Source organism: Anolis sagrei, chromosome 4 (assembly GCF_037176765.1).
Source record: "Anolis sagrei isolate rAnoSag1 chromosome 4, rAnoSag1.mat, whole genome shotgun sequence".
Classification (NCBI taxonomy): Eukaryota; Metazoa; Chordata; class Lepidosauria; order Squamata; family Dactyloidae; genus Anolis; species Anolis sagrei.
In genome coordinates, this window is record NC_090024.1 from 217,691,968 (window position 1) to 217,719,154 (window position 27,187).

At 39.6% G+C, this 27,187-nt stretch overlaps 1 protein-coding gene across 1 annotated transcript; it reads right to left on the minus strand.

The window, feature by feature from the left end:
* Positions 1–1,349: 1,349 nt before the first annotated feature.
* Positions 1,350–26,607, minus strand: PABPC1L (poly(A) binding protein cytoplasmic 1 like). Its single transcript, XM_060771498.2, has 15 exons — positions 26,380–26,607; positions 23,870–24,063; positions 22,932–23,047; positions 21,737–21,876; positions 21,002–21,096; positions 19,876–20,013; positions 18,819–18,914; positions 17,475–17,741; positions 15,343–15,433; positions 14,928–15,056; positions 13,863–14,002; positions 12,539–12,632; positions 4,886–5,016; positions 3,180–3,281; positions 1,350–1,954 (listed from the first exon to the last, which is right to left on the minus strand). The coding sequence occupies exons 1-14, from the start codon at positions 26,570–26,572 to the stop codon at positions 3,198–3,200; spliced, it is 1,908 nt and encodes a 635-aa protein (XP_060627481.2). The 5' UTR covers positions 26,573–26,607; the 3' UTR covers positions 1,350–1,954; positions 3,180–3,197.
* Between the last annotated feature and the right edge of the window lie 580 nt (positions 26,608–27,187).

The window sequence follows — 27,187 nt, forward strand, 5'->3', positions numbered from 1 at the left end:
AAATTATATGAGCTCTTGGCATTTGAAAAAAAAACATTCATGTTCTTTGAAGGAAACTGTTGGCCTAGGTTTTTCCTTTCTACAAGCTTGCCTACTCCTTGGGGAATTTTCATTCATAAAGAGTTTTTTGTAGCTAGTTATTGCAGATAACTAACTTAAGCTCTATTCCACATAGATTACATGGTTTTATATTCTGATTTGTTCCATTTCATATTACAGTAGCTAGCTCCAGCAGACTTTATTGCTAAGATGATCTGAGGCAGATATTCATCAAAAGAAACAACTGCCAAGATTAATATCTATATCCCCGAGGATTTAGGTTAACCACTTGCCCATCATTTGCAAAACTAGCATCAAACATGAAAAACAGGTCTCAGAATTTGGTTGGGCAGAGGGATTTTTAAAGGCCGAGTTATAGTATCAATCCTGTTTCTTAAAATATGTGTGACTATGTTTGATGAGCAAACACTCTGTGTGTCCCTGAGGATTTAGATTACACTAGTTACCAACATACTATTACCCCAACACTGGTCATTCTTTTATAGTCTATAGGAAGAATGACTCCATTTCTTTTTATATTGTAAAGTCTTAAAACAAAAACAAGGACCTTATTGCCTTTCAGATGTTGGACGTTGATTTCCAGCAGATCCAGCTAACCTGTGGGAAGTAATGCTAGGAGCTGCTCCAGCAACAACTGAAGGTTCACAAAGTGACTCACACCTGGATTAATACAGAGCACACTGATATGATCCCTTATTAATCAGGATTAGGGAGACTGGAAACGCCATTAAAGGACCAAGATGGTTAGTTAAATTAGCACAACTAACAAAATGTCATAATATTGTTAAAAGATTGGACATATATTCAGAATTAAAATAATGGCTACTTGGTCTTTCAAAGCCTTCAACATACTTTAATTAAGGACCCTGAAATACCTTTGAGATTGAAAGAAAGAAGTTGGTAGTCTACCTCCTCAGATAGATCTAATAAAGTAAACTTAAATCTACGAAAGCTTATTCAGCAAACTTATTTCACAGTTAAGTCTTAAAGGTGCTACAAGATTCGTACTGATCCGGACTAACACAGCTATCTTTAATTCTTGCTTTAATTAGCTGTTTTACTTCCAAGCTGTCATTTAGCTATGTAGGAAAATTAAATGTTTTAACCATCATTTCACATCCTAGGAAGTGGTGCATCTCGGGCAATGTATTTTATTACCAGGCTTTCCTGAAAGCAACCTGATTTCTACAGGCTCAAGCATGAATTAAAGGAATAGAAATGTGCCCGTGTTTCTGTCACTGGGAACAGAATCTGCTTTTAAGCAGTACAAAAATCTCTGTAAGGTTTACTTATGAAATCCTTTATGTGTCAAGAAGGTGTGCCAGTTTGCTGTCCATTCCTGATAAAGCTAAGATCACTTTGGGCTCAACAACTTCTCATGTCTGAAGAGTTTTCCATCTACTCCTGAAGCAAAAAAGAGCATTTGTTTATGTTAACCAAGGAACATTGAAGGAACAATTTGGTGAAGTGAAGTGAAGCTCTTTATCATGTCAACAGCAAGAACAAATAAAATATTCATACATGCCTTGATAGTGGTTTAAGATTAAAGCTACTAAAAATGACCAGCATTGCAACTTAACTTTACAATCAACAGAACAAAAAGAAACATTTTGTTCCAATTCATTATCCTACTAAATTACCAAACTATGATCCCCACCTATTAGGGTTGCCAGATAGGCATTTGTGAATAAATACATAATTTAAATGAAAGTAGAGTGAAATGAAAACAAGTTTGAAATGGATCTGAAGCATTCAACTAAAGTGTAATCATATAGAGCTACATTTCCGTGTGAACCTGTGTATATACACTATGCAGAAAGTTTTTACAGCAAACAGAGGAAGCATTTCATCCGTGGTGCTGCTTGCTTCAGCAGGGATGTCCACCTTCCTTTTCCTGCAAAACATAACTTAATGTTACATTGAGAAGTGCCATGGCTCTTCCAACCCTCAAAACACTTTGATATGCGCACATGGGTAACTTTAATTATTGCTGGTTACTGTCTGCTCGTGATGTGGAATTCTGTTTCTAGGAAACAGGGAGAATATTAGCTTTTAATATAAAAACAAATGAATGGAATGTCTAAATTAAATGCACAGATAAGTATCAATAGTAGCTGTAGTGAAGTCTAACCTGTCAGATCAGGAAACAAAAGGGGGACACATTTTACCTCGATGCAGAGCTTGGAAAAGTTATTTGTTTAGCAAACAAGTGCAAGAAGCCCCATTCATGCTGGTAAGAAAATTCTAGGAATTATAGTTCTAAAAAGCTATTTCACAAGGCACAAATCCATACCAGAGAATTAGTATGCATGGCAGTCAAACCATATGCAACAAGTCTGTACATCCAAAAAGATCACAACACCCATTACACAAGAAAAAAAGATATCAAATTGCAGTAATATGAGGATTTTTTCCTCCTTCCATAAATTCAGAATTTAGCTCCACACAATTAAGTTGATTGGCATGGATCCAGAATTCAATAATAGAATTCAATAATCCTATATCTCCATTGTGTTTCCAAAACTGGACAATGAAGAAAGCTGATAGCAAATAAATCAACCAGTATGAAATCTGATACTGGAAATGTTTGACATATACAGTGTCTTGCTAAAAAAGACACATGAATTACTCTTAGAGCAAATCGAGCTTGAACTGTCAGATTAAAACTTGTCTGTCAGTCATTGCTGCATAAACAGACACTTCAAACTTGCTAATCTTGTTAAAAGGACCTGAATAATGTGTACCTACAAATTATTTGGTTTTTAAAATGTATCCATTTCAATGTGTGCTTAAAGTCTGTAGTACCATTTTCAGTTGCTAGGTGGCATATTTCTCTGACTACATGCAATCAGGGGAAACAGTACAAAGATGGAATAACAATTATTCCCTCTCCTGCAACCAAGTAGGGAACAGACAGATCTCTTCTCTACCCCATGAATCCACTATGGTAGGCATCCTACCTAAAGATACTAGTAACTGCTCAGATGGGGAAGGGTATGATATTTCCAGTTCCTGTACTGAACAACTCTGCTTCAGGCTTTTAGGTATCAAAACAAGGAGTATCTCTCCAAGCTGAGCACTTTCACTGTTCGTGAAAACCACCAGCACTTTCTGCCTACCTAGTTCTTCCACCTTCATCACTGAAGGAATGCTGTTGATGCACTCTTGTGTGATGATTCAGACATCTGATGAACTTGTAGTACAGCAACTGCTTCTTCAATCTAAAAAAGTCAAAGCCCAAAACAAGGTGGTCATTTTGTCCAGTCGTAAAGAAATAGATTCTGCAGATTGAAATGCAAGGGAGATAGCAAAAGACCTTTTAGTAAGTATAGCTGCATTACATCTTTCATTTAGCCGTTTGGTGCTATAACATCCAAGTAATCCAGCAAAAATTTACAACTAAGCTTTAAAGGAACTGCACTCTAATTTTACTATGTGTGCTATATTAAGTAGCAATTGCTTTCTCCATTTTCAAGTGTGGAGGGCTTTTAGAACCTTTCTAATGGATCAAGAGCTACGAGCAGAATTATGTCCTTTATATTTCCAATCTAGTATCTATTTACCTGTTACTTCACCTTTACTTGGTCTTGAGCCAGACTTCAGAAGCTTTCTTCTTAAAGGCTTTACTGAAAAGTTTTTTGCAGATAGGGTTTGGCAACAATTCCATCCAGAACCACTGAACCCAACCCACTTTCATTAAAACCAGCTGGTTTTCACAAATAAAATATATAGTGTTTTGAGATGCACAGACTTCTTCCACACAACACAGGAAAATGCAAGAGAAAACTATATTTGTCAGTCTATATACACCAAAACTGAGGGGAATGTTGCAAAGGAGGAAAAGGAAGTTTGAACAAATCATTTGGCCAATTTGTATGTGCCTAAAAGTTGCCTGTCAACTTATGGCAACCTCATGAATGTCATAAAGTTTCTTAGGCAAGGAATATTCAGAGTTGGTTTCGCCAGTTCCTTCCTCTGAAATATGGCCTAGAGCACCTGGCATTCATTGGTGAACTCCCATCCAAGTACGAACCAAGGGCTGGTCAGGTATCATGAACAATGCTGTCACGTTGCCAGTAAAGAAGGAAGATTAACATGCGACTCCTGTTGGCTTATTGTGTGGAATAGGAGAAGGTGCCACATGGGATTGTTTTTTGCCTCAGGCATCAATGCCACCCATGTTATCTATTTTTTTAAAAAGTTCCTCTTTCTCTGGTATGAATAGAAATGAGTTAGGAAACAGGTTTGGCCTGCTTATACTGCATTTGACCTTAGGATAAATTTACATAGTGTTAATCCACAGTACTGTGTCTGCAACTTAACTTTGTGTGTCAGATTATTTCTATTCCTATTACCTTCTAGAACTAGAAGCAAATCCTGCTTGACACATTGAATATCTCTAGATTGCATCATACAATCTCCTCCATTGTATCCTCAAACTAACATAATATATTATCACTTCAAAAATAGTTTTGAAAAGTTCATTTTTAGATTACAACTATCAGAACACCCAGAATATCAGTCTCATCAAGATAATGTTTGGGTGATTTTGTATACAACATAGCATAAAATAGAATCATAATTCTATAAGCTATTGTTAAACATTTGTACAATCACCCCAAAATGTTAAAGACACATACAATGCAAATGGAAAATAGATTTAGTTGGAAAATGACAATATGGAAAAGACAACTATGGAGACTGTCGTAATCAAACATGAATTAACCAGACAGACTAAAGAAATGCAAAATCAACACATTTAAGATATAAAATGTAGGTTTTGTTATGAAAGAGTTATGTGATTTTAAGCACAGCATTCCTGTACCTTAGAATGGAGAGATTCCGGTGACTCCAGCATAAGCAACAGCTCAGAGTTATCAATCTCCAACAACATGCCCGTAATCTTTCCAGCCAAGAATGGGTGCATTGCATGAATTAGGGGGTAGAGACGTTCACCTACACCCAGCAAAAATACACATAGATGCTATATGAAAATTAAGAAACAGCACATTTTAAAATGAAATTCATTCCCCTCAAAATAAAGGGACTATCTGTTATTTCAGAACCATCCTCAATACCCAACACAACACAATGGGATTGCAATGACTCCAGCCTCTGGCTTATGTCCAACAACTAAACATATGAAGTCATTTTATTTCCCATGATGCCCTGAAGCACTTCATAGAATCATAGAATCATAGAGTTGGAAGAGACCTCATGGGCCATCCTGTCCAACCCCCTGCCAAAAAGCAGGAATATTGCATTCAAAGCACCCCTGACAGATGGCCATCCAGCCTCTGTTTAAAAGCTTCCAAAGAAGGAGCCTCCACCACATTCCGGGGCAGAGAGTTCCACTGCTGAATGGCTCTCACAGTCAGGAAGTTCTTCCTCATGTTCAGATGGAATCTCCTCTCTTGTAGTTTGAAGCCATTGTTCCATGTCCTAGTCTCCAGGGAAGCAGAGAACAAGCTTGCTCCCTCCTTCCTGTGACTTCATCTCACATATTTATACATGGCTATCATATCTCCTCTCAGCCTTCTCTTCTTCAGGCTAAACATGCCCAGCTCTTTAAGTCGCTCCTCATAGGGCTTGTTCTCCAGACCCTTGATCATTTTAGTTGCCCTCCTCTGAACACATTCCAGTTTGTCAATATCTCTCTTGAATTTTGGTGCCCAGAATTTGACACAATATTCCAGGTGTGGTCTAACCAAGGCGGAATAAAGGGGTAGCATTACTTCCCTAGATTTAGACACTATGCTCCTATTGATGCAGGTCAAAATCCCATTGGCTTTTTTGCCGCCACATCACATTGTTAGCTCATGTTTAACTTGTCAACGAGGACTCCAAGATCTTTTTCACACGAGCCAGGCATCCCCCATAGGGTCACAGCAGAGTATGGTGGGAAATTTTAAGCAAAAGTTACTGGAATGTTCACTGCTCTTGCCCAATAGGCCCTTTGGCTAAGAGTGGGCCCTTATTAATACATTAACTCACCAAAAAATGTTTTGGAAACTTTTACTAGCCTGTTAAGAGAGAGTTAGTATTGGGTAGTGTTAGGCTAGGACTCCAGGAAACCAATATTTCAGATCTCTGTTCAGCCAAGGAAAACCACTGGGTGAATTTGGGCAAGTCTAACTTCCTCTCAATTTTGGTCCCCAAACCTGCACTTTACATATACATAAGGTCAACTTATACAAACGTATAATACAGTATAATACAGTATAGCAATCATCTCAGCACCCACAGTCATCAAGCAACATGAGGCACAATGCAAACCAAGTGTTGAACCAACTAATTTTTTCCTCCAGTTTGACATAGCCTTTGGAGGTTAATCTACAGTGCAATAATAGCCTCAAAATAAGTGCAATTAATCTTTGGAATGGCCCCAGATTATGATTGAGGATGGCATGATTTTAATAGTGAATGAAATGTTTTATATGTTTTAGTGTGTATTTAATTTTAACTTAAGTGTATTCTGTATGTTGTCCAAAGGCATTGAATAGTTGCCATATGTAACACTGCCTTGAGTCCCCTTCAAGGTACAGAAAGGTGGGATACAAATGGAGTAAATAAATAAATAGCCATACTTCATAACTGAAAAAGTAACTGAATGTTTGTTACTGTACATAAAGTATAACTAAGCTACAATATGACTATAACTTTAAGCTACATATGTAGCTTAAGTCATACCTTTGTTACTCGGGAAGACATTATGAATTAGTTATCCATTGCTGGTTTAAATGAGAATATCTGTTCATTTCTTCTAAGAGGAAAGGTGAGAAAGGAGTTCTTTATGCTGCAATATTACTATGAATCTGAAGGTATCAAAAGTACTTTCTCAGCTCATTCTTATGCATGGTATCTAGAGATCATAAGACTGAGAAGATCTACCCACTTGTAGAACAAGGGATCTTGATGGATCAAACCAAGTGGGAATTCTGTCACTAGAGTGGCCAGCCAGATGATCAAGAAAAATCACAAGCAGGGACACAGTGCTATTGGCCTCCACTCTTGTTTGTCCATCACAATCTAATCCAGTGGTTCACAACTTATGGGTCCCCAGGTGTTTTGGCCTATAGCTCCCAGAAATCCCAGCCAGTTTATCAGGGGACCCACAGGTTAAGAACCCCTGATCTAATCATGCGTTTCCAAATCTGGAGGCTGCGTTTTCAACTGTAGCAGCAAATTGCTGTAAAAAAAAAAAAACCCCGTTCAGAAAAGGAAAATCACTCATATTAATCTTCATCATGTAGCAATGAACAACTTGATTTTTTTCTGCGATGCAGTATCCTAAATGATTTTAAAAATAGGAAAAACCCAAAATACGTATATTTGTTCAAAATACTTTACGTGTATCATATCATGCTTCAGGTGATGGAAGCTAACAGAATGGCTTGCTCGGTGCAATTAAAAAAGAGGCAAGATACAATCTAACACCTGATTCATATCTCAACCCCTTAGCCACTGTGAGATGCTAACTTTCTTGTTGACAAGTCAACTGAACTGGAAAATTCCATGGATGGGAAATATGCAGGCTCTCCAATGTTCTTGAACTATGACTCCCACCAACTCTAGACAGAATAGCGGCACACAAGGAATAACTATAGCTGTCACTGAACAAAACCTTGAGGGCCATGTATTTCCCAATATCATCTCCAAGACAACATAGCATGACTCCCCTACCCACAGGACTTATATCCATGGTTTCATTTATCCATGACTCGCAAAGATAAGGTCTCTAGCCTTTTTCTAGGTGCTCCTGCATGACTGTATGATATACTTGGCCAGAATTTCTTTATCTCAATAGAGTTCACTCACTATCATCCATTATTTCTTGTACACACTCTAAGTCTATGAATGTACTATCCGCAGATACAGGGGTTGAACTGTACTTCATTATTTTTTATTCATACTAATGGCAGACATTTTCTCCTCCCATTTGAAGAGCTTGAATCCTAGGTTGTTTTTCCCATGTGGTGACTGGTCCATCTCACCTAGAAGCCACCAAGGCAGAGAGAGAACAACGAGGGGAAAAATTCAGTGCACTGCAGAGCTGCAGCATGCCTGAAGCTCAGTGGAAGGCAGCCAAAACTGCCGAGTGAAACCAGAGCCCACTTCATGCACTAGAAATGACAGGGCAGCATACTGTAAGCTGAAAATGGAAATACAAGATGGAAGGGAAAGCTTGGATGAAAACTATTTGTTATTTCTATGTTTCCTCTTCTATGAGAAGACAGGAAAGCTTAGAGAATACAATGATGTTGGGGGAAAATGGAAGGAAAAAGGGCAAGATGGATGAATGGTATCCGCGAAGTGACTGGCTTGACCCTGAAGGAGCTGAGGGTGATGACAGCCAACAAGGAGCTCTGGTGTGGACTGGTCCATGAGGTCACGAAGAGTTGGAACCGACTGAACGCATAAACAACAAATGTTTCCTCTATGTTCAGAAACAGTGTAGTGCTTTATTCTAATGCCTGGGATGTATTAACCAGGAAAGGTTTCTTCCATCATGTCCTGCTTTTGTGTTCCCTCATAGGTATTTGGTTGGCCACTCTGGAGTAACAAGATGTTGGAGGAAAATAACTATTGGTCATTTTCAAAAGCTGAATTTATTTGTCTTCAACTGAATCATTACTTTAAAACAGTAGCTCCCAACCTGTGGACCGTGGATCACCAGTGGTCCAAAAGAATGAAAATATGGTCTGCAGCCTCACCATTACTACACTGTTGCCTCAAAATCACATGGCAACGAGAGTGACTGGTCTTACGAAACTCTGTTATAGTGTCAAAACAACGGGGGTGTTGGGAGGGGAGGGGCTGACTACCCATGAAAGATTACTACTAACATATCAGTTCTAAATTATTAAATATGGTCTTCTGTGGGAGACAGATGACAACTACTGTATGGCATATATTCTGTATCAGAAACTAGAGCTGATGTGGTCCATCCAATGCAATTTTCTAAATCAGCACCCCAAATAACCAAACCAAATCTAAAGTTGACCAAAAACTGATTTGTAACCCTTTTGGAACTAATGTTGGAGAGTGATCCCTGGTTAAAGTAGTCCCTGGCTAAAAAAAAGACTGGGAACCACTGCTTAAAAAAAAAAGCCTCTCTGTCTAGCTAGAAGTATTTAAGCAACATTAGTATTAGGTAGATAGTGAAGGAGAGCTAGGGAAACCCAAACCCAGTGCCAAATCAGGGTACAGCAACATATTTACAGCAAAAGAAAATGCATAAAACATGAGCTAGGAAGGAATGGATCATAACTAGGTGTCAACTTCCAAAAGCCAAAGTACCATAAATTGCTACTGACTCCAGAATCTCTTACTGAACATTAATGAACAGTAAAACAGAGAGAAAAGTGGAGGAAATAAACCTGTCTCATCAGGTATCAAAACATGTTTTTAAAAATCATAGCTCTATCTGTTTAGGAGCAGAGTAAAAACTGTAAGAGAAAAGAAGGCTGGTAATGGCACCACTGCATGTATTTTGGAAGACATCTTTACCAAGCTCCAAAATATTCAAAGTATATATAATCATTAATGTCTTGTTTTATTTCATATCTGCATATCATTTGTTTTGCGTAAAGGTTTGGTGAAATACATTGATTTAGTTATTTGTGTATGTGGGGCGGTTGGTGGTGTTTTTTTTTTGTTTTTTTTGTGGCATAACAACCTACAGCTGTTCTTTCCATGTCATTTCTCCCTCTGACACCAATGTTTTTGTAAAAGAAGTAACACGCAGGGACATATTTGCTCCATTAACTAAGGTATGCCTTTACTTTTCTTCCTTTCAAAGACACTGGATGATGGGTTTCAATGGCTTGTTTTTTAGTAACTAAACATTCACATAGGCATCTTCAGGTACTAAAAATAATTTCCTTGTGCAAATAAAAACCAGAAAAGAGGATGCTTTCATAAACTGTGAATGCTAGACTTGTGAGAGAAGACAGGACGGACAAACATCATCACTGCTTGGAAGGACAGCAATGTGTTTCTTGCTAGATAAATTGGACAGAAATGAAACTGAGTTAAAGGTTTTTGAGATGTTTTCATCTAAATGATTGAGACTGAATGAAGGACACAAAGGGTGGTTTGTCAGAACTGAATGATATATGCCCACATATAAAAATAAAAACTTAATGAGTATATACAGACTGCAAAGTACTAACGTTTCACTATTATTATTATTTGGGCATGCATCTGACAAAATATGACTTCACTGCTCAAATAACTATTTACAAGATAATAATGAGTACAGATGGTCTTGGTGCAACTTATTTAAGATAGTTAATCTCAGCATTGAAGGGGTATATCAATTTATTTCATTTCAGCTTTGTTCACATAGGTATAAATGCATAAACTATTTTACAGTGCCCACATTGTCACCTACCCACATCCTCACTAGAAATTTTCTAGGTCATTCAGAGGAAACTACGGCATGTTTGCACCAGATATTACCATGCTGTTGGAGGATCTAACAAATACCTAGACAGAATAAATATCTAGGGATTTTCTAGCTCCTCCAAGGAAGGAATCAATGATAATTTCTAGTGGAGGTTATTCACTACAATAGGGCTCGATATTATACATGGTTCCCTGTTTCCCCAATAAGTTCAGGAATATATCCCCTGCAGTTATGAGGTCATATTGAACAGCTCTTCCAATATAACAGAGTTCAAATATTTAAAGTCAATAACCTGTATCATTTATCAGGATTTTGGGTTAACTGAAGATTCAGATTAGGCTTTCATATTGTCAGCTGTTTAATTCAACCACTAACAAGTCAACCTGAGGCATTGCATTTCTATTATCCACTAATAGAGTTTGAGCTATCTCCACAAAGCACTTAATTAGAGCTGAAATAAAGCACTTAGTCAACTTTTTGAACTAAACTCCCAGAATCCCCAAGCAACAGTCATGCTGCCTAGGAATTCTAGGAGCTAGAGTTCCAAAACAACCTTCTCAAGGTCCATCTCTATTATTATCAGTGACCTAAGGTGAAAGGGTACACAGCTGAATGTGGTGACTTGATGCTTTCCAAGCAAACTCTTTGCATTTCTCAATAGTAGTGATGTATCTCTAAGGTTTTGAAAGCCTGAGCTACAAATTGCTAGTAGATCCACTTGTTATTGTACAAATAAAATTCTGATACCTAGCTTTCAATTATATTTCCTTAATAGTTCCCAGCTTGAAATCATTTGTTCTGGGGAAAAAATCAGTAAACACAGCAAGCAGCAAACACAGCTTTGCTTTGTTAGGATAGAGACCTAGCTGAAATGAATATTGGCTTCATGAAAACACGTGCCTTTTTAAAATTAAAGATTTGGTTGATGCTTAATTGGTTTATTCCAAAATTTCCTCTGCATGAGGGTTTAATGTGTTTAAACCTTTAAAACATGTTTTTAGCCCGTTAAATTATTTTATGTACTTTCGCCCTTTTTAAATTTATTTTTTTATCACGTCAGAAGCAAATTGAGGGTATAGTTGTAATGTATTTAAAAACACAAACAAAATTTTAAAACTTGGCATTCTATTAAATGACCTTTGACCAGTAGATGGCCACTTGGAGTGCCTCAGGTGTTGCTATAAGAAGGTCCTCCATTGTGCATAAGGCAGGGCTCAGACTGAGTTGTAATAGGTGGTCTGTGGTTTGTTCTTCTCCACACTCGCATGTTGTGGACTCCACTTTGTAGCCCCATTTCTTGGCTCTGCATCTTGTGGTCCCAGAGTCAAGGCTGTTCAGCACCTACCAAGTTGTCCAGTTTTCTGTGTGCCCAGAGGGGAATCTCTCATTTGGTATCAGCCATGACTGTGGAGCCCCATTCTTGACCCGCATGTTCTCCTGCAATGAGGACATCGGTTTCCAGGTGGAAGGTGGTCCTGGTCGGGGTTGGCTTGATGCGCCTTCCTCTTGGGACATTTCTCTGTTTTGCCCTCCATTTGTGCCTCTTCGAATTCTACAGCATTGCTGGTCACAGCTGACCTCCAGTTAGAGCACTCAAGGACCAGTTTTCCAAACTTAGAATGTGAGAATTTTAAAGACTCTCTCTTAGGCGATCCCTCGTCATTGGAGTAAGATTGTCCTCCAAGTGCAGTGTCCTGGCGGTGGGTACGTATGTGACTGTGGAGCCCCATTCTTGACCCGCATGTTCTCCTGCAATAAGGACATTGGTTTCCAGGTAGAAGGTGGTCCTGGTCGGGGTTGGCTTGATGCGCCTTCCTCTTGGGACGTTTCTCTGTTTCGCTCCCATTCGTGCCTCTTCAAATTCTACAGCATTGCTGGTCACAGCTGACCTCCAGTTAGAGCGCTCAAGGACCAGGGCTTCCCAGTTCTCGGTGTCTAGTAATAGTCCAACAGTCATACCACTACACCATGCTGCCTCCCAACAAATAAGTAACATAAAATATCAGTTGCCGAATAGAGTACTTCTGAAGGGCCACATTGGTAAATGGAAGAAACATCACCACTCACCAAGTATTTGCTTTTGCTCTTGAGGAGGGGCTGCAGCCAACATTGATGCCGTCAGTGGCTCTTGGCCATGAATATGAACAGCTGGTTCTACAACCTAAGACCCAAGAAACAAAATACCAGTACAGGTTGAGCACTTTACCCAAAATTCCAAAATACTCCAAACTTGTTCACATGCAATAATGACATCTGTGCTTTTTGATGGTTTGAAGTGCATGCACAAAATTATTTTTTAGTTGTGTGAAATTACCATCCACATATGTGTATAAGGTGTATACAAAACATAATTATTTAGACTTGGGTCCCATTTACAAGATATTTCATTATATACATATATGTTTATATAAGTATTCCAAATTACAAAATTCTGGTTCTCAAGCATTTAGAATATTCAACTCATAGTAGCATTTTGGTACTTGTTTTTAAGTGAAGTACTAATAGTCTGGAAACTATCCTGTATTATTAACATATTACATTTTTCCAGGCATTGTACTACAATTCCCATAATCCCTTTTCATTGGTTATGCTTTCAGGATGGCCAGTTCAACACCTGGAGGACCAGGACTTACCTACCCCAGGTCTACAGGAGCTTTTCCAAAATAAACTGCATTTTTATAAGGTTGCATAGCACATCGGTTGCACTTTATGGTATCAAAACTTACCGAAAGAATGCAACTGCCCTCCTACCCAGACACCTTAAAATAGCCATGGTCTGTGCAAAGCTGAGCACACCAGTCAGTCAAAAACTAGTAGGAGCCTCAAACAATGGATCTAATAGCTATAAAATAAGAAATTAGCTTGTAGTTGGTGCTATTTGGGATCCAGTCCACAGCTGGACCATTCCACTCCTGCATCCATGACTGAAACCACTCAGGTTTGTCTGAAGAGATATTTCAAACAAACAGTAAACATGCCCACACATTTCCCTTATGTCAGGTTACAGAACTTTTAGCTCTTGAAATACCTTTGCTTACACACTTTTAGTAGGAAAGAACTCTGGAGGCTCTAGTGTGAAACCCCTGTAAGGCAAAAACTTTCATCATTCCTGAGCTACATCTACTATCATGCCAGAAAACTGGAGGTGGCTGTGAAGAAGAGGGAATTGTAACAGAAACAGCTTGTTATATAGCCAGGTAACAAATAATCCTGGCTACACAACCATTAAAGGTAGGCAAGCCCTTGCCATCAACCCTAGCCAATAAATGGCACCTTCACAAAAATATTCCATGGTCAAGAGTGATTGGGTTAAGAGCATGGTCTAGAACAGGTTTTTGTACTCTGAAATATGTAAGACATTTTAAAAATTGCACAATAAGAGGATTATCACCTGCTGCATTGGTATGGGTGGCATTGCATTCAAGGGTTGGATGTTCCTCACTGCTGAAGAATACTTGTACTGTGAGATTCCACGTGAGAAGGTTGGTGGGGAGGGTGCCCGAACACTGACAGTCTGGGTTCCTATGTTAGCTGAAATGAGAATAGCAACACTTTAGAAATATTTTAAGATGACTTCTTTTAAATAGGTGGAAAAGATGGTAGAAGCTCTCAATTTACGCCAAGTCTGGGAAAAGTAGGGTCTTCATGACACAGTTAAGTCAAACACAACAGGGATTCCAAATTTACAGTAAGTTATAGACCACACATTTTCCTGTGTGGCAGGGGGATGAACTGGATGGTCCTTGTGGTCACTTCCTACCCTGATTCTAATTTACAACACCATAAAACCTTCCAGCAGCGTGCATAAGACTGGGGAAGTACTCCATCAAGGACTAGGTGTCACAAGTGGATGGTGAAGCGGCAGCTCCCCCGTGGCCAGAATCGAGCATACCCTCATGAAACCGGAAAGCTGGAATGTTAAATTGCCTCTGTGTCTGTCTATATATGTTGTATGTCTAATTGGCACTGAATGTTTGGCGAATATGTGCATTGTAATCTGCCCTGAGTCCCCTGCAGGGTGAGAAGGATGGAATATAAATACTGTAAATAAAATAAATAAATAAATAAATTCATAACCTGAAAATATTGCAATAAAATAAAACAGCAAACCTCGATTTTGCCATTATAGAGAAGGGACACCGCTTTACCATGATTTGTATATAATGGGACTTGAGTATCCATAGATTTTGGTATCCATGGGAGATCCTGAAACCCAGTAGATAACAAGAGCCCACTCAACTGAATGACTCTCATCTTCAAAAATTGTGGGTTTTTTTGTGGGTAGGCATTATTTGCCTTGCAAATATTCCACATCAATAGCTGTCTACATCCAAGCATTCAGCAATGCGAATAAATCATTGATCAAAAACAAAGCAGAAACTATTCACATGAAAACACATTGATATATATCCTACACAAATTCAGTGCATTCAGTCAGATGATGAGATATGATTACCCATTCTCTGTGTGTTGGGTGGTACTCTGGGGACTTGAGTGGATGCTTGTCTCATAGTGCTGATGTTATTCAGGATGCGTCTAGGAGGTGCGTTGGTTCTCAGGATCGGTGTGGCTGTGTGATAGGATGCTGAAGGAATGAAATGTCATAATCAGAAAGCTTACTTATGCAGAAGCGAATCCCACATGTAAAATGCCTAATCAGAACACTATGCTTTGCTGATATTATTTAATGTTGGGCTACAGAGTAAAGTCAACACATGTTGTTCTAGATCTCAGTATCTGCGCTGTTGCTATTTTCCAGAAGTTTTCAGACCAGCATTAGCCAACAGAAAGGTAGAACTTCATATCAGGTGAAGCATCATCCATTACCTTCTCCCACAGGCTTTTCCAATGATTTTTAAAGAATTACTCACAAGGAGGCCGGGAGGACTGTCCATTCCAACGGGGAGCAGGACGGACTGGGGCAACTGGGCTTGCATTATAGTAAGGAGTTCTGGGTTGTGGCTATTAGTAAAAAATGCATGTCAGTGTATGCAAAATTAACACAGTACATTACTAAATTGTCATCCACCCTGCATCACTTTGGAATATTAAACTACTAGCACAGGTATCTTAGTAACAGCATGAACATTTTATCCTTTTCATCCAGCATTGTTGTTAATTTCTATCAGGTCAGCTTCAGCTTAGGGTGAATGACACATGAACAACAACACTCCAAGATATTGAAAACTGAAATTGAATCCAAACAAGACCAAAGTCCTCCTGGCTGGTCATAAGGCATATCAGGGTATACAGTGGCATCCTGTGTTGGATGGAGTAACACTTCCCTTGAAATCACACATTCGCAGCTTGGGGGTCTTTTTGGACTGATCACTAAACCTGGAGGCTCAGGTGTTGGCCTTTATACAATTAACACTTGTGCACCAGTTGTGCCCATACCCTGAGAAGCCAGATCTGGCCATGGTGGTCCATACCTTGGTTACATCCCACTTAGACTACTGTAACACGCTCTATGTGGGGCTACTCCTGAAGAGTGCTTGGAAACTTCAATTAGTTCAAAGAACTGCAGCTAGACTACTTACAGGTGCTGGACACAGGAAGCATACCACCCCCCTGCTAGAGCACCTTTGCTGGCTGCCAGTTTGTTTCTGAGCCCGATTCAAGGTGCTGGTTTTAACCTTCAAAGCCCCAAATAGTTCAGGTCCAATTTACTTATCCAACCGCATCTCTTCATACCAACCTACCCAATTCCTAAGATCATCAGGCAAGGCCCTACTCTTGCTTTTGCCATGGTCCCAAGTGAAATAGCCATCTCAGGGAGCAAATGCTGGAGGAAGGGAGGGATGGGCAGCAAGCAGCTGGAGGATACAGGAATGTGCGCCCTGTAGCCTGCCTTGCATTCCCTGAAATAGCCCATGGCTCTCAGTTGTGACTGAAGCATGCTTTCTCATCACTAGTGTTAAATTAAGATATAGCTTGTCGGCCAGTTATCTTATACATATATAAAGCAGGAGAGGGAGCAGCTGTCCATCACGTCAGGCACCAGAATGACTCAGGGCTGCTCAGAGTCCTCTGGAAAGAGAATTTGCACTATCCATTAATATTAGTTGGGAAAGGATGGACAAAAATGAGATCTCCTCAGTTAAGAGACACCAGCAAGCATCCCTTTTCGCTCTCTGCTAAGCAACCACAGCCTGAGCAAGAAAGGAAGGAGTTATAAATAACTAGTACCCATTTTTATAACAAGGGCAAATGAAGTCACATTTCAAAGGTAATGCATTAAGTGGAAATGAAGTGGATTTACTGGTATAATGAGTAAGGTCTTCTACATAATTTAACAGAAACTTTTGGGAGGGTTTGTGCTTATTTTCATGTCAAATTCTCTTTTGTAAAAAGTAATAATAACAAAAAAGAAGTTAACAAGCAATTCAGTGGGAAACATAAAATTAACTTTATGAGGACTGTTTGGACCTATGACAATAACACAATAAATAAATAAATCCCACCGTCTCTCCCCTAAGGGACTCAGTAACACCATGTAACAACATTTGAAAATATGTTCTGTTCCTGGTTTGAAAATGTTATTCCTCTTTAATTGTGCAGTACTTGTGCAGTACTTACTTTGAAAGTAGTTGTTATACTCCAGAAACTTCATTTTTGTGTCTGCCACAAACTATGTTGAGACTCAAAGAGATATCCATTGAAAACGTATAGCAAAATGTGCTGCTGAATGAATGTCCCACAAAAACAAAGTTTTTGCAGTTTAATAAACTTTCCCCATGTTTTTATGCTAGAACCAATTAAGGAAATGACATTTATAAAATAGGGGGGAAAGTGTTTACTTTTAAAACACGATAAAACAAGACGGAATTACATTTAAAAGGTAACGAAGTCTGACAATGGGAAAAACAAAATGATTTCAGTACACATGGTGACCTATTGGATCCTTTCATACTCAAGGTTTTATGATTCTATGATCCTAAAATCTTCCCATATCATTACCATTGCCAGTATTTAATATGTTTAATAGCAGTATGAATCTTACCTGTGGAATGGAAGACACAAAGTAACCCGGAGGAGGTTGGAAGGAGCAGAAGAGTGGGCCAGGCAAGGCTCTGAGAGTAGCCAGTCTCTGCATGTATTGGTTGGTCAGAATGGCTTTTCTTTCCTCTTTCCTTTGGGCTAGGGCAACATATAAAGGCTTGGTGCTGACAATCTTCCCATTCATTTCAGTCACCGCCTTTGTGGCCTCTTCAGGTGAGGAAAAACATACAAACCCAAAACCTTTGCTGTGTCCACCCTCTGTCATCACCTATAATTTGAAAATTATCAAGAGAGGCCACTGAGATCACAGTAACACTCCCATCTGCAGGTACGTTCAAAGACATGGATATCAAAGGAAAGAGATCAACTGACATCTTACCCAAAAATATATAGGCTGTCTCCAGATTTAGGTTCTATAATTTTGTTCTTAAGTTTAATTTGTATGTAAGTCGGAACAGGTATATTTTTGCTGTCTGTGCCCCCATTCAGAGAATTTCACCTCACTTTCTGTCTCTGAGATAATTGGGTTTTGAAAAATTGGGATTGTTGTGGAAACAAGGATTGGTAAGAAAGCTTCAGTGGAGGCATCATGATAACTCTTTCATGACTGGATTTCCCTCCCTGGGGGTAGATTTCTTTCACTTCCTGATGCCTCATCCCTGTTCTTAAGTACAAGTCATTTGTAAGTGGGATGTTTGTAACCTGAGGACTGCTTGTACACAATGTGAGGTACAATTCCAAGCACACTGTATGGTTTAAGCCAGGCATGGGCAAACTTCCTAACAGCCTGCTGGAATTGTAGGAGTTGGAGTCCAAAATATCTGGAGGGCTGAAGTTTGCCCATGCCTGATTTAAGTCCTTGTTTCCAATTCAAAGCTACATGTGGAAATCTTCAGCCATAACTAGATTAAAGCCAAATGTCGCCCACTCTCCAGTGCCAGCATGAGGAATATAAATATTGGAACTATCAGGTTATTCAGAAACTAGATTCTTCGTCCATGAATTCCACTATCCACAGTTTTAAAATGGAACTTGAACATCACAAGTTTTTGCTTCCATGGTGAATCCTGGAACACACACACACACACACACACACACACCCCGCCCCCGTAGATACTACGGGCTCAATTTTTACAAATAGCCAAATAATGACTGTAGTGAAGACTGGCAATATCAGAAGTGGGTCCGTACTATGCCATGCTCAGCCATCAACACTTCTACACCTGTTCTAAATTCTAATAAATTTGCTAGCTTGCTTCTCTGCCTATTGTTGTTTTCTATGTATGTGGGCAATGTATTATTTTTAACGAATTCCTTCCAAAAGCTGTTTATGACCAAGCCTTACCTTAGCACTGGTGATGGTTCCATAGGGAGAGAATTCTTTCCTCAACCGCTCATCATCAATCCCATCATCCAGGTTCTTTACATACAAGTTAACCCCCTAAAAGCAAGTAATCACAGTGAACTTCCCCATTTTAATATTCTAAAAGATAGTCCAACATTTATTTATTTATTGAAAGCATTTATATTCTGCCATTCTCACTTAGAAGGGGACTCAGGGTGGAGCACAACATAAATACTGCAAACATTCGATGCTGGAACAAAAACAAACTATAAATATACACAAATTTAAAATAAGTTGTAACCACTTTAAAATCAAATGGTTAAAAACCATCTCAAACCAGCCATACCGGATTATTAACTTATTGCACTGTCCCAAAGGCTTGGTTCCACAGCCAAGTTTTTACCATCTTTCTGAAGGACAAGAGGGAGGGGGTTGATCTAATCTTGCCAGGGATGGAGTTCCATAGCCGAGGGGCAATTACTGAGAAGGCTCTGTCTCTCATCCCTGCCAATTGCGCCTGTGATGGGATTGAGAGCAGGGCCTCCCCAGAGGATCTTAGTTTCCACAGTGGTTCATAGAGGGAGATAAACTGGACCAGTGCCATTTAGAGCTTTATAGGCCAAAGCCAGCACTTTGAATAGTGCTTGGTAGCAAACTGGCAGCCAGAAGAGCTGGCACAACATGGGAGTTGTGTGTTCCCTGTAGGCCACCCCAGTTATTAACCTGGCTGCCTCTCATTGGATATTTGAAGCTTCCGAACAGTCTTCAAAGGCAACCATACATAAAGAGCCATCATAAGGCTGAAAAGGAATCACATGTCTGCATCAGCAACCAACCTATCATCTTATATTCCATAAGAGGTCACCCAGGCCATAATACTTAAAATTTCTATATATGGCTGTGAAAGCTAAACAAGAACAAAATCAACTCTAGCCACCATTCTCTGCTGTGATAGAACAGCAATATGCATAGAATTTTGGATTCTTAAAATCACAGGCTCTTCGTGCCCTTTGTAACACTCAGTGAGCCTCTTGTCTTGTTTCTAATTTCATATTACCTGGTATCTGCTCACTCTTTCCTGTTTGATTTGTTCAAATTTACGTTTCAGCTCGCTCTGACGTTCCATCCTCTTCTGAGCTCTGCCAACGTACAACATTCGGCCGTTGATCTCCTTCCCATTCATGTCTTCAACAGCCTGCCAGGAAACCAGGCATCAAGAATAAGAATTGACCATGAAGTACCAACTCTCTTCTTTATCAGCCAGACATATTTATCACAGAAAGATTTTACTGGTTTAATGCTTTGTTGCATTTTTAACGTCCTTCCTTCTGACATACCATAGACCTTGAAATTTCACCCATTATCCACCTTTGAGGCTGAACTTAACTGGTACTGAAGGTTGAACATTTCAGTAGCATGAGAAAGAGCTTCTTGACATAAGTCTGATGTGTGATGAAAAACCAAATACAAAGAACCCTTTAACTCACAAGTCAAGTCTGTCTCCATTATTAAGGCTTTTTAGTTCAGTTTTGATAAATATGTGAATTGTAATACAGTAGAGTCTCACTTATCAACATAAACAAAACGCTGGATAAGTGAAAATGTTTGACAATAAGGAGGAATTAAGGAAAAGCCTATTAAATGTCAAATTACGTTATGATTTTACAAATTAAGCACCAAAACATCATGTTTTACAACAAATCAACAGAAAAAGCAGTTCAGTACATAGTAAAGTTATGTAGTGATTACTGTATTTACAAATTTAGCACCAAAACATCACAATGTATTGAAACAGCTGTGGATTCGGGTGGGAGGCAAACTGTGTTGGATAATATGTACAAAAAGCTGGATGAGTGAAGGTTGGACAAATGAGACTCTACTAAGATGAAAGCAAGCAAGTAGTGGGTTGTTGTAGGTTTTTTGGGATGTATGGCCATGTTCTGAAAGCATTCTCTCCTGACGTTTCACCTGCATCTGTGGCAAGCATCCTCAGAGGTTGTGAGGCAACCTCTGAGGACGCTTGCCATAGATGCAGGTGAAACGTCACGAGAGAATGCTTCTAGAACACAGCCATACAACCCGAAAAACCTACAACAACCCAGTGATTCCGGCCATGAAAGCCTTCGACAATACAAGCAAGCAGACATTAGACTGGAATAGAAGGAACAAAGATTATATCTTGCCTTCTGAGCATCCTGATGTTTCTCAAAGTTGACAAATCCAAATCCTTTTGAACGGCCTATGTTATCCGTCATGACTTTGACACTCAATGTCTTTCCTGGAAACAGAACAACTTCAGATCAGCAAGATCACCAGCACATAATCTCAGAGAAGGGTTGAGGTCAAAAGTTACATCTCAGGGCAAGAATAATGGTGTTATCCAGGTAGGATTACCTTTTCTATGTTTTTTCAACTTGCATAAATTTATCCTGCAGTCAAGTTTTTCTTCTAAGGGACAGGCCCTGATTACAGGATAAGGATTTCTGTACCAATAAGTTTCATTCCAACACTTGATAAGTCCCACACAACCTTTGATTGTCTATAAAGTGAATCCTGGCTGCTACACAAGTAGCACACTGCTAGAGAGATCAGAGAAACAACATTGTCTGCAGTCTATCAGGGTAGCAACTCCAAATTCAATAGCTACAAAGGGAAAACTATTTGTAGTTCTGAAACTCCCTGCTGAAATGCATCCTTAACTAGGACATTCAGTCGCAACACTCTATAGTTAAGAGCAAGTATCAAGAACCCATGTTCCTAGCTTCCAAAAAGAGTGTTGTGGGTGCTCTTGGGCAATTCTAGTTGTGTTTTCTAATTGCATCGAATGTATAAGGAAAAATCCAAAAGGGTGGCAAAAACAGAATGAGCCTCAGGATTGACATCCCTATAGGCTTCCCCTTTTAAAGCATTACTCTTACCAAATATTGCAAATGTTTCTTGCAGCCTCTCATTACTCATATCTTCTCCAAAGTTCTTGATGTAAACATTAGTGAATTCCATTGCCTTGGCTCCATATTCAGCTTCACGCTCACGTCGAGATTTAAAATTACCAACAAAACTGCAACAGTAAACAACATCTGTAAAACTACTTTGTAAAGCTGTGCAGAAGGAGCTTAGAAATTCCTTCTGTATTGGTCCTACATAATGGGCAAGGGAATGTTCAGTAGGAACCTCTTTTTTTCAACAAAAAAACCCCCCTGTAGATAGGGTTCAGGACAACTTTTCAGAGCCCAGACAATGGCAAATGCACAAGGGAAGCAAGGTAATTCAACCTTGGGTTAATTCAACACATATTCCCCAGTTAGAACATGCAGCGACAAAACCAATCCAGAAAACAATTTCCCTGCCAATGGCAAAAACACTCTAGTCTATAATTTGCATCTATCAGGATGAATGGAATCTCTCTATACATCATCTACTTTCCAATAAAACATTTGTGTGAAAATGGGAGTTTGGGGGTCTTGTGCAGGAACAAACAACAGTGGCCCTAGACATGCCTTTGAAACAAAACTGATGATCCTCAAATTTCAGAGATCATGAAAAGGCAAAACATTCTTAATTGTTTGCCTTGTATTTTTATTGCTAGGGACAGTGAAAGGAACTTGTGAGATTTTCTGCCTTGTCTGCCAAAACAGATTGGCTTTGAACACCATGAGGCTTGATCTGAGAAAGTGAGGGTACCATATGTTACATTAATGAGAAGGACCTGGAAGCTATTTTTCCTAGAAATAAACAGCTTTTAATACTTTTCCCTTTTTACCTCCTCCTTAGACGGAAAATGCTTTTTCTGAATGCACAGTGTAATGCAGACGTATATCAGTCACTCCACCTCCATTTTTTCTGCAGGGATTGGGGCGCAGGACCTCCACAAAAGTGGAAAACCACAAATAAGAAAATGTGGGGAGGGGGGTTACATGAGAGAACATCTTTAGGTCCTCCAGTGCAACTCCATGGTCAACCTCTGGCCAATGTTGACCATAGAGCCACACTGAAGGATCTAGATCATATTTATCAAACTGCTTAATAATCACATCCACAAAAGTTAAATCCATGGTTTACCATAAAGGACATCATAGAAATCTTTCTTATCCATCTCCCCCAGACTTCACTTACACCTTTCGGTCATTGAGTAACATTCCATTCATTGTGGCAATCGCTCTGTTTGCTGCCTCTTGGGTCTCAAAATGGACAAATCCATAACCCCGGGATCCGTTTTCATCAGAAACAACCTGTTAACACAAGTTTGAAGGGCAAGAAAAAGAAGGGAAGAGTTAGAAATATGAAAATAAAAAATGATCCATAGTTGGTTCTTTGTTTCCCCAGTGTTCACAAGTTGCTGTACAACAGTTACAAGAGAGAGGATCAAACACTGGACTGGTAGCGGTGAAAGAGTAGAATCAGAAGGCTTATACATAGCCAATGTTATCATCTTACATATTAAAATGAAAATAAAATATGACTAGACTCATACTCTAAACACCTACAGTATTGAAATACTGCTTTGTTGGTTTGCTGTAGAACAGTGATTTTCAACTTGTGGGTCCCTAGATGTTTTGGCCTTCAGCTCCCAGAAATCCCAACAGCTGGTAAACTGGCTGGGATTTCTGGGAGTTGTAGGCCAAAGCACCCGGGAACCCACAGGTTGAGAGCCACTGCTGTAGAAACTAAACCAAAGAATGCCCTTCATTTACTCTATCTGAAAAAAAAATGCTATTTGGGTTGATGACAGACAGTCATCTAACATTTTTAGCTCAGGGAATAAAATAATTTTTTTGAGAACCTCACCCAAGGAAAACCCACCAAGGTAGCATTAGATTTTGGGCTGAATTTTATTGGTAGTTCCAGCTAGAGTAAATCCAGTGGCTCCACTCTAATTAGGATTAACCAGCAGGAATACTCTTGCATTTTAAATTGTGGCTCACCGATTGAATTTACAGAAGGTTGAAGTCAGAGTGATAACATTTTTATGATTTCAGATTTTTAATATGACAAACATAGCAGACATTAAAACCACAGATGCTTTACAAGAACACTACTTCTGCTGTAACTACCTTGCAAGAGAGAATATTCCCAAAGGCGGAGAAGGTATCATACAAGGCTTTGTTGTCAATAGAATCATCCAGATTCTTAATGAAGATGTTGCCAACACCTGATTTCCTGAGTCCTGGATCTCGCTGGGACCACATGATGCGAATGGGCCGACCCTTTATGACTTCAAAATTCATGGTATCCAAGGCCCGCTCAGCTGACAGGAGAAAAACACATTAATTTATACACAAGACATAAACAAAAAATGGGAAGAAAGAACAAATTAGATATGTCTAACCTGTTTGCATGGACAGTATATGTGATTTCCCAGAAGTAGAGGTAAATCTGCAAATTTCACAGCCAAGTAAAAAGAATTGGAAAGCTAGTGTAAGGAGTGAAACTGAAACTCCTTAAAGCATATCTGTATACATAATAAAAGTGAAAATATGTATGTGTGTATGTGGCTGGAGTGTTTACTTACACACACAAGCTCATGCCTCCACAAACAGCTATAACTCCCACTGCTCAGGAGACCCCAATGACCCTCCCTTCAATGACACTGAAGATTATAGTACGCACCATGAACATGTGTAAGAGCCCTGCCAATGTCCTCCACAACACAATACTGCCCACCACCCAAGTGAAAGCTTTTATACAGGGAAAATTTCATCCTAGACTGTATGTGTTTCCTCCACCACAGACATCCCAGTGTTTCTTACTCTCTCCACTGGTGTGTAATTTGCATGACCCCACCCACTGCCTCTCTCTTAACCTTTTCCTATTCTTTTCTATGGCACACAGCAAACAGAGGAATTGATCACAACTGAACATACTAGAGAGGTTTGGGGAAAATTCACCATGATTTATAGTTGTCGGTACTGGGATGTATAATTCACCTGTGATCTAAGAGAACTCTGAACACCACCAATGATGAACCTGGAACTCACTTGACACACAGAACCCCCATGACCAACAAAAAATACTGGAGGTCTTTGGGAGGATTTATAGGAGTTGTAGTTTACCTACAGCCAGAGTGCTCGATGAACCCAAACAGTGATGGATTCTGTACCAAACTTGGCATGCATACCCAATATGGCCAAATTTGAATACTGTTTGGGTTTTGAGGAAATGAGGCCATTTTGGAATTTTAGGTACTGGAATTTATGGTTCACCTGCAATCAATGAACACTCTGAACTCCACGAAAGACGGAACTGGACCACACTTGGCACACAAAGCCCCCGTGACTAATTCAACCTACTGAAGGGTTTGAAGGGACTGACTTACCATAGTGGGAGTTGTAGTTTACTCTACAACCAGTGAGTACACTGAACCCCACCGATGATGCATCTGGAGCAAACTTACGCAACATAAAAAACTAAGTACTGATGGAGTCTTTTGGGCTTAACCTGGCATGATGTGAATTGTTGTTCACCCACAACCTTATGCATTTTGCAAATTAAAATATTGACTTTTTAAAAAAAAACAAAAACAAAAAACCAGACAACACAGGGTATCCAAGCTAGTAGTTTCTTATAGGGCAACCGTGTCATCCATACATAAAAGAAACCATGGTTGACAACACAGGGTATCCAAGCTAGTAGTTTCCTATAGGGCAACCGTGTCATCCATACATAAAAGAAACCATGGTTGTATAGATCTGATGATTGGGTATTTAAATGTATGCTACTAGAGCAAACATTGCAATTGTTATCTTTAATCAAAACAATTGTTAACAGAGCAACAGTGTTCTTTCTAGTAGTGTTTAGATATCAGAAGCAATGGAAGATAGACATTACAGACCAGCAGAATCCAAAATACTTGCATGTGAAAGAGTAGAGTTTCAATTGAATGTTCAGTCAGTATTCAATGCTGTCATTGTGCTCAAAGAGGCAACTTGTGGCAGCACATGGACTCCTGCCCCATCTCAAACCCTAAAAATATTTAAAGTTTGCTCCAAAAAGGTTAGGAAAGTCAGAGGTCTCCAGTGCTGGAGAAGGCTACTGGAGGATAGTTTAAAAATCCTGATGTGTCATGCACAACATAGGTCTTGCAGGATCAATTATGACATGAAAGGTTTTTTTGTATGTGTCAGGAGCGATTTGAGAAACTGCAAGTCGCTTCTGGTGTGAGAGAATTGGCTGTCTTCAAGGACATTCCCTAGGGAACACCCGGATGTTTGATGTTTTACCATCCTTGTGGGAGGCTTCTCTCGTGTTCCTGCATGGGGAGCTGGAGCTGACAGAGGGAGCTCAACCCACTCTCCCCAGATTCGAACTACTGACCTATGAGTCAGCAGTCCTGCCGGCACAGTGGTTTAACCCATTGCACCAAAAGGGGCAAGTTAACAGGCACTGATGCTTTAGCATCTTTTATTACCCAGTTATCTTCCAATTTACCTTTTAATAAATTACATATGAAATAATATTGCATTTTTTGGTATTTTGTAGAATGCAGTATAGATTACATTTGCATGTCAATGTTGCTAGTTCAAATTAGAAGAAAAGCAGAGAATAAATCAGAGCTCCTACTTACCATCAGCAGGCTGCTGAAAGTTTATATAAGCATAACCTAGAGATCGACGTGTAGCAACATCTCGACAAACTCTGATGGACATGATTGGTCCAGCAGGTGAGAATTTCTCATACAACATGGCTTCAGTCACGTCCGGATGCAAGTCCCCCACATAGAGGCTGGCTAATGGATATCCTGGGCCACTAGCATTCATGGTCAATCATGAAGTGTAACTTTGGAAGTGAAGCAAAACCTAGTTACTCCCATGCAAAATAACAGAGACAGCAAGATACAAAAACGGCCTGGTGTGTTATCAGGAAGGGATAGTTCCCTTGTAATCTCTGATTGGATCCTCACAGTCAACAGTTCAGAAAGTGTCAACAGTATGGTAAACACAATGAAGCATCAAGGATGAATAGCTGGGACTCAAGAAATTTTTATGGGTATACAGGTACATAAAATAGATATAAAAATCAAACATTTCTTGATAACAAATTGGCATTTGAAAGGCTTGCTAAACAGAACTGATTTTCCTTTTTTAAAATCATGTCAGAAGTGATTTGAGACAAGTCGCTTCTGGTGTAAGAGAATTAGCTGTCTGCAGGGACATTGCCTAGGGGATGCCCGAATTTGTTCCCATCATGTGGGATGCTTCTCTCATGTCCCTGCATGGGAAGCTGGGGCTGACAGACCGGAGCCCACCCTGTCTCGTGGATTTGACCGCCAACCTTCAGATCTTCAGGACAGCAGTTCAGCTGGCACAAAGGTTTGGCCCATTACAGAACCATGGCTCCCCCTTTCCTTTCTATGAAGTACAGCTGAAGCATCA

Bases quoted from the DNA above. Each gene is read 5' to 3' on its own strand.
- PABPC1L (XM_060771498.2), bottom strand. From the start codon at position 26,572: ATGAATGCTAGTGGCCCAGGATATCCATTAGCCAGCCTCTATGTGGGG. The intron at 21,097-21,736 runs GTAAGAGTAATG...TTCTGTTTCCAG, and splicing joins AGAAACATTTGCAATATTTG to GAAAGACATTGAGTGTCAAA. The intron at 14,003-14,927 runs GTAATCATATCT...TTCTCATTTCAG, and splicing joins ACCCAACACACAGAGAATGG to CTAACATAGGAACCCAGACT.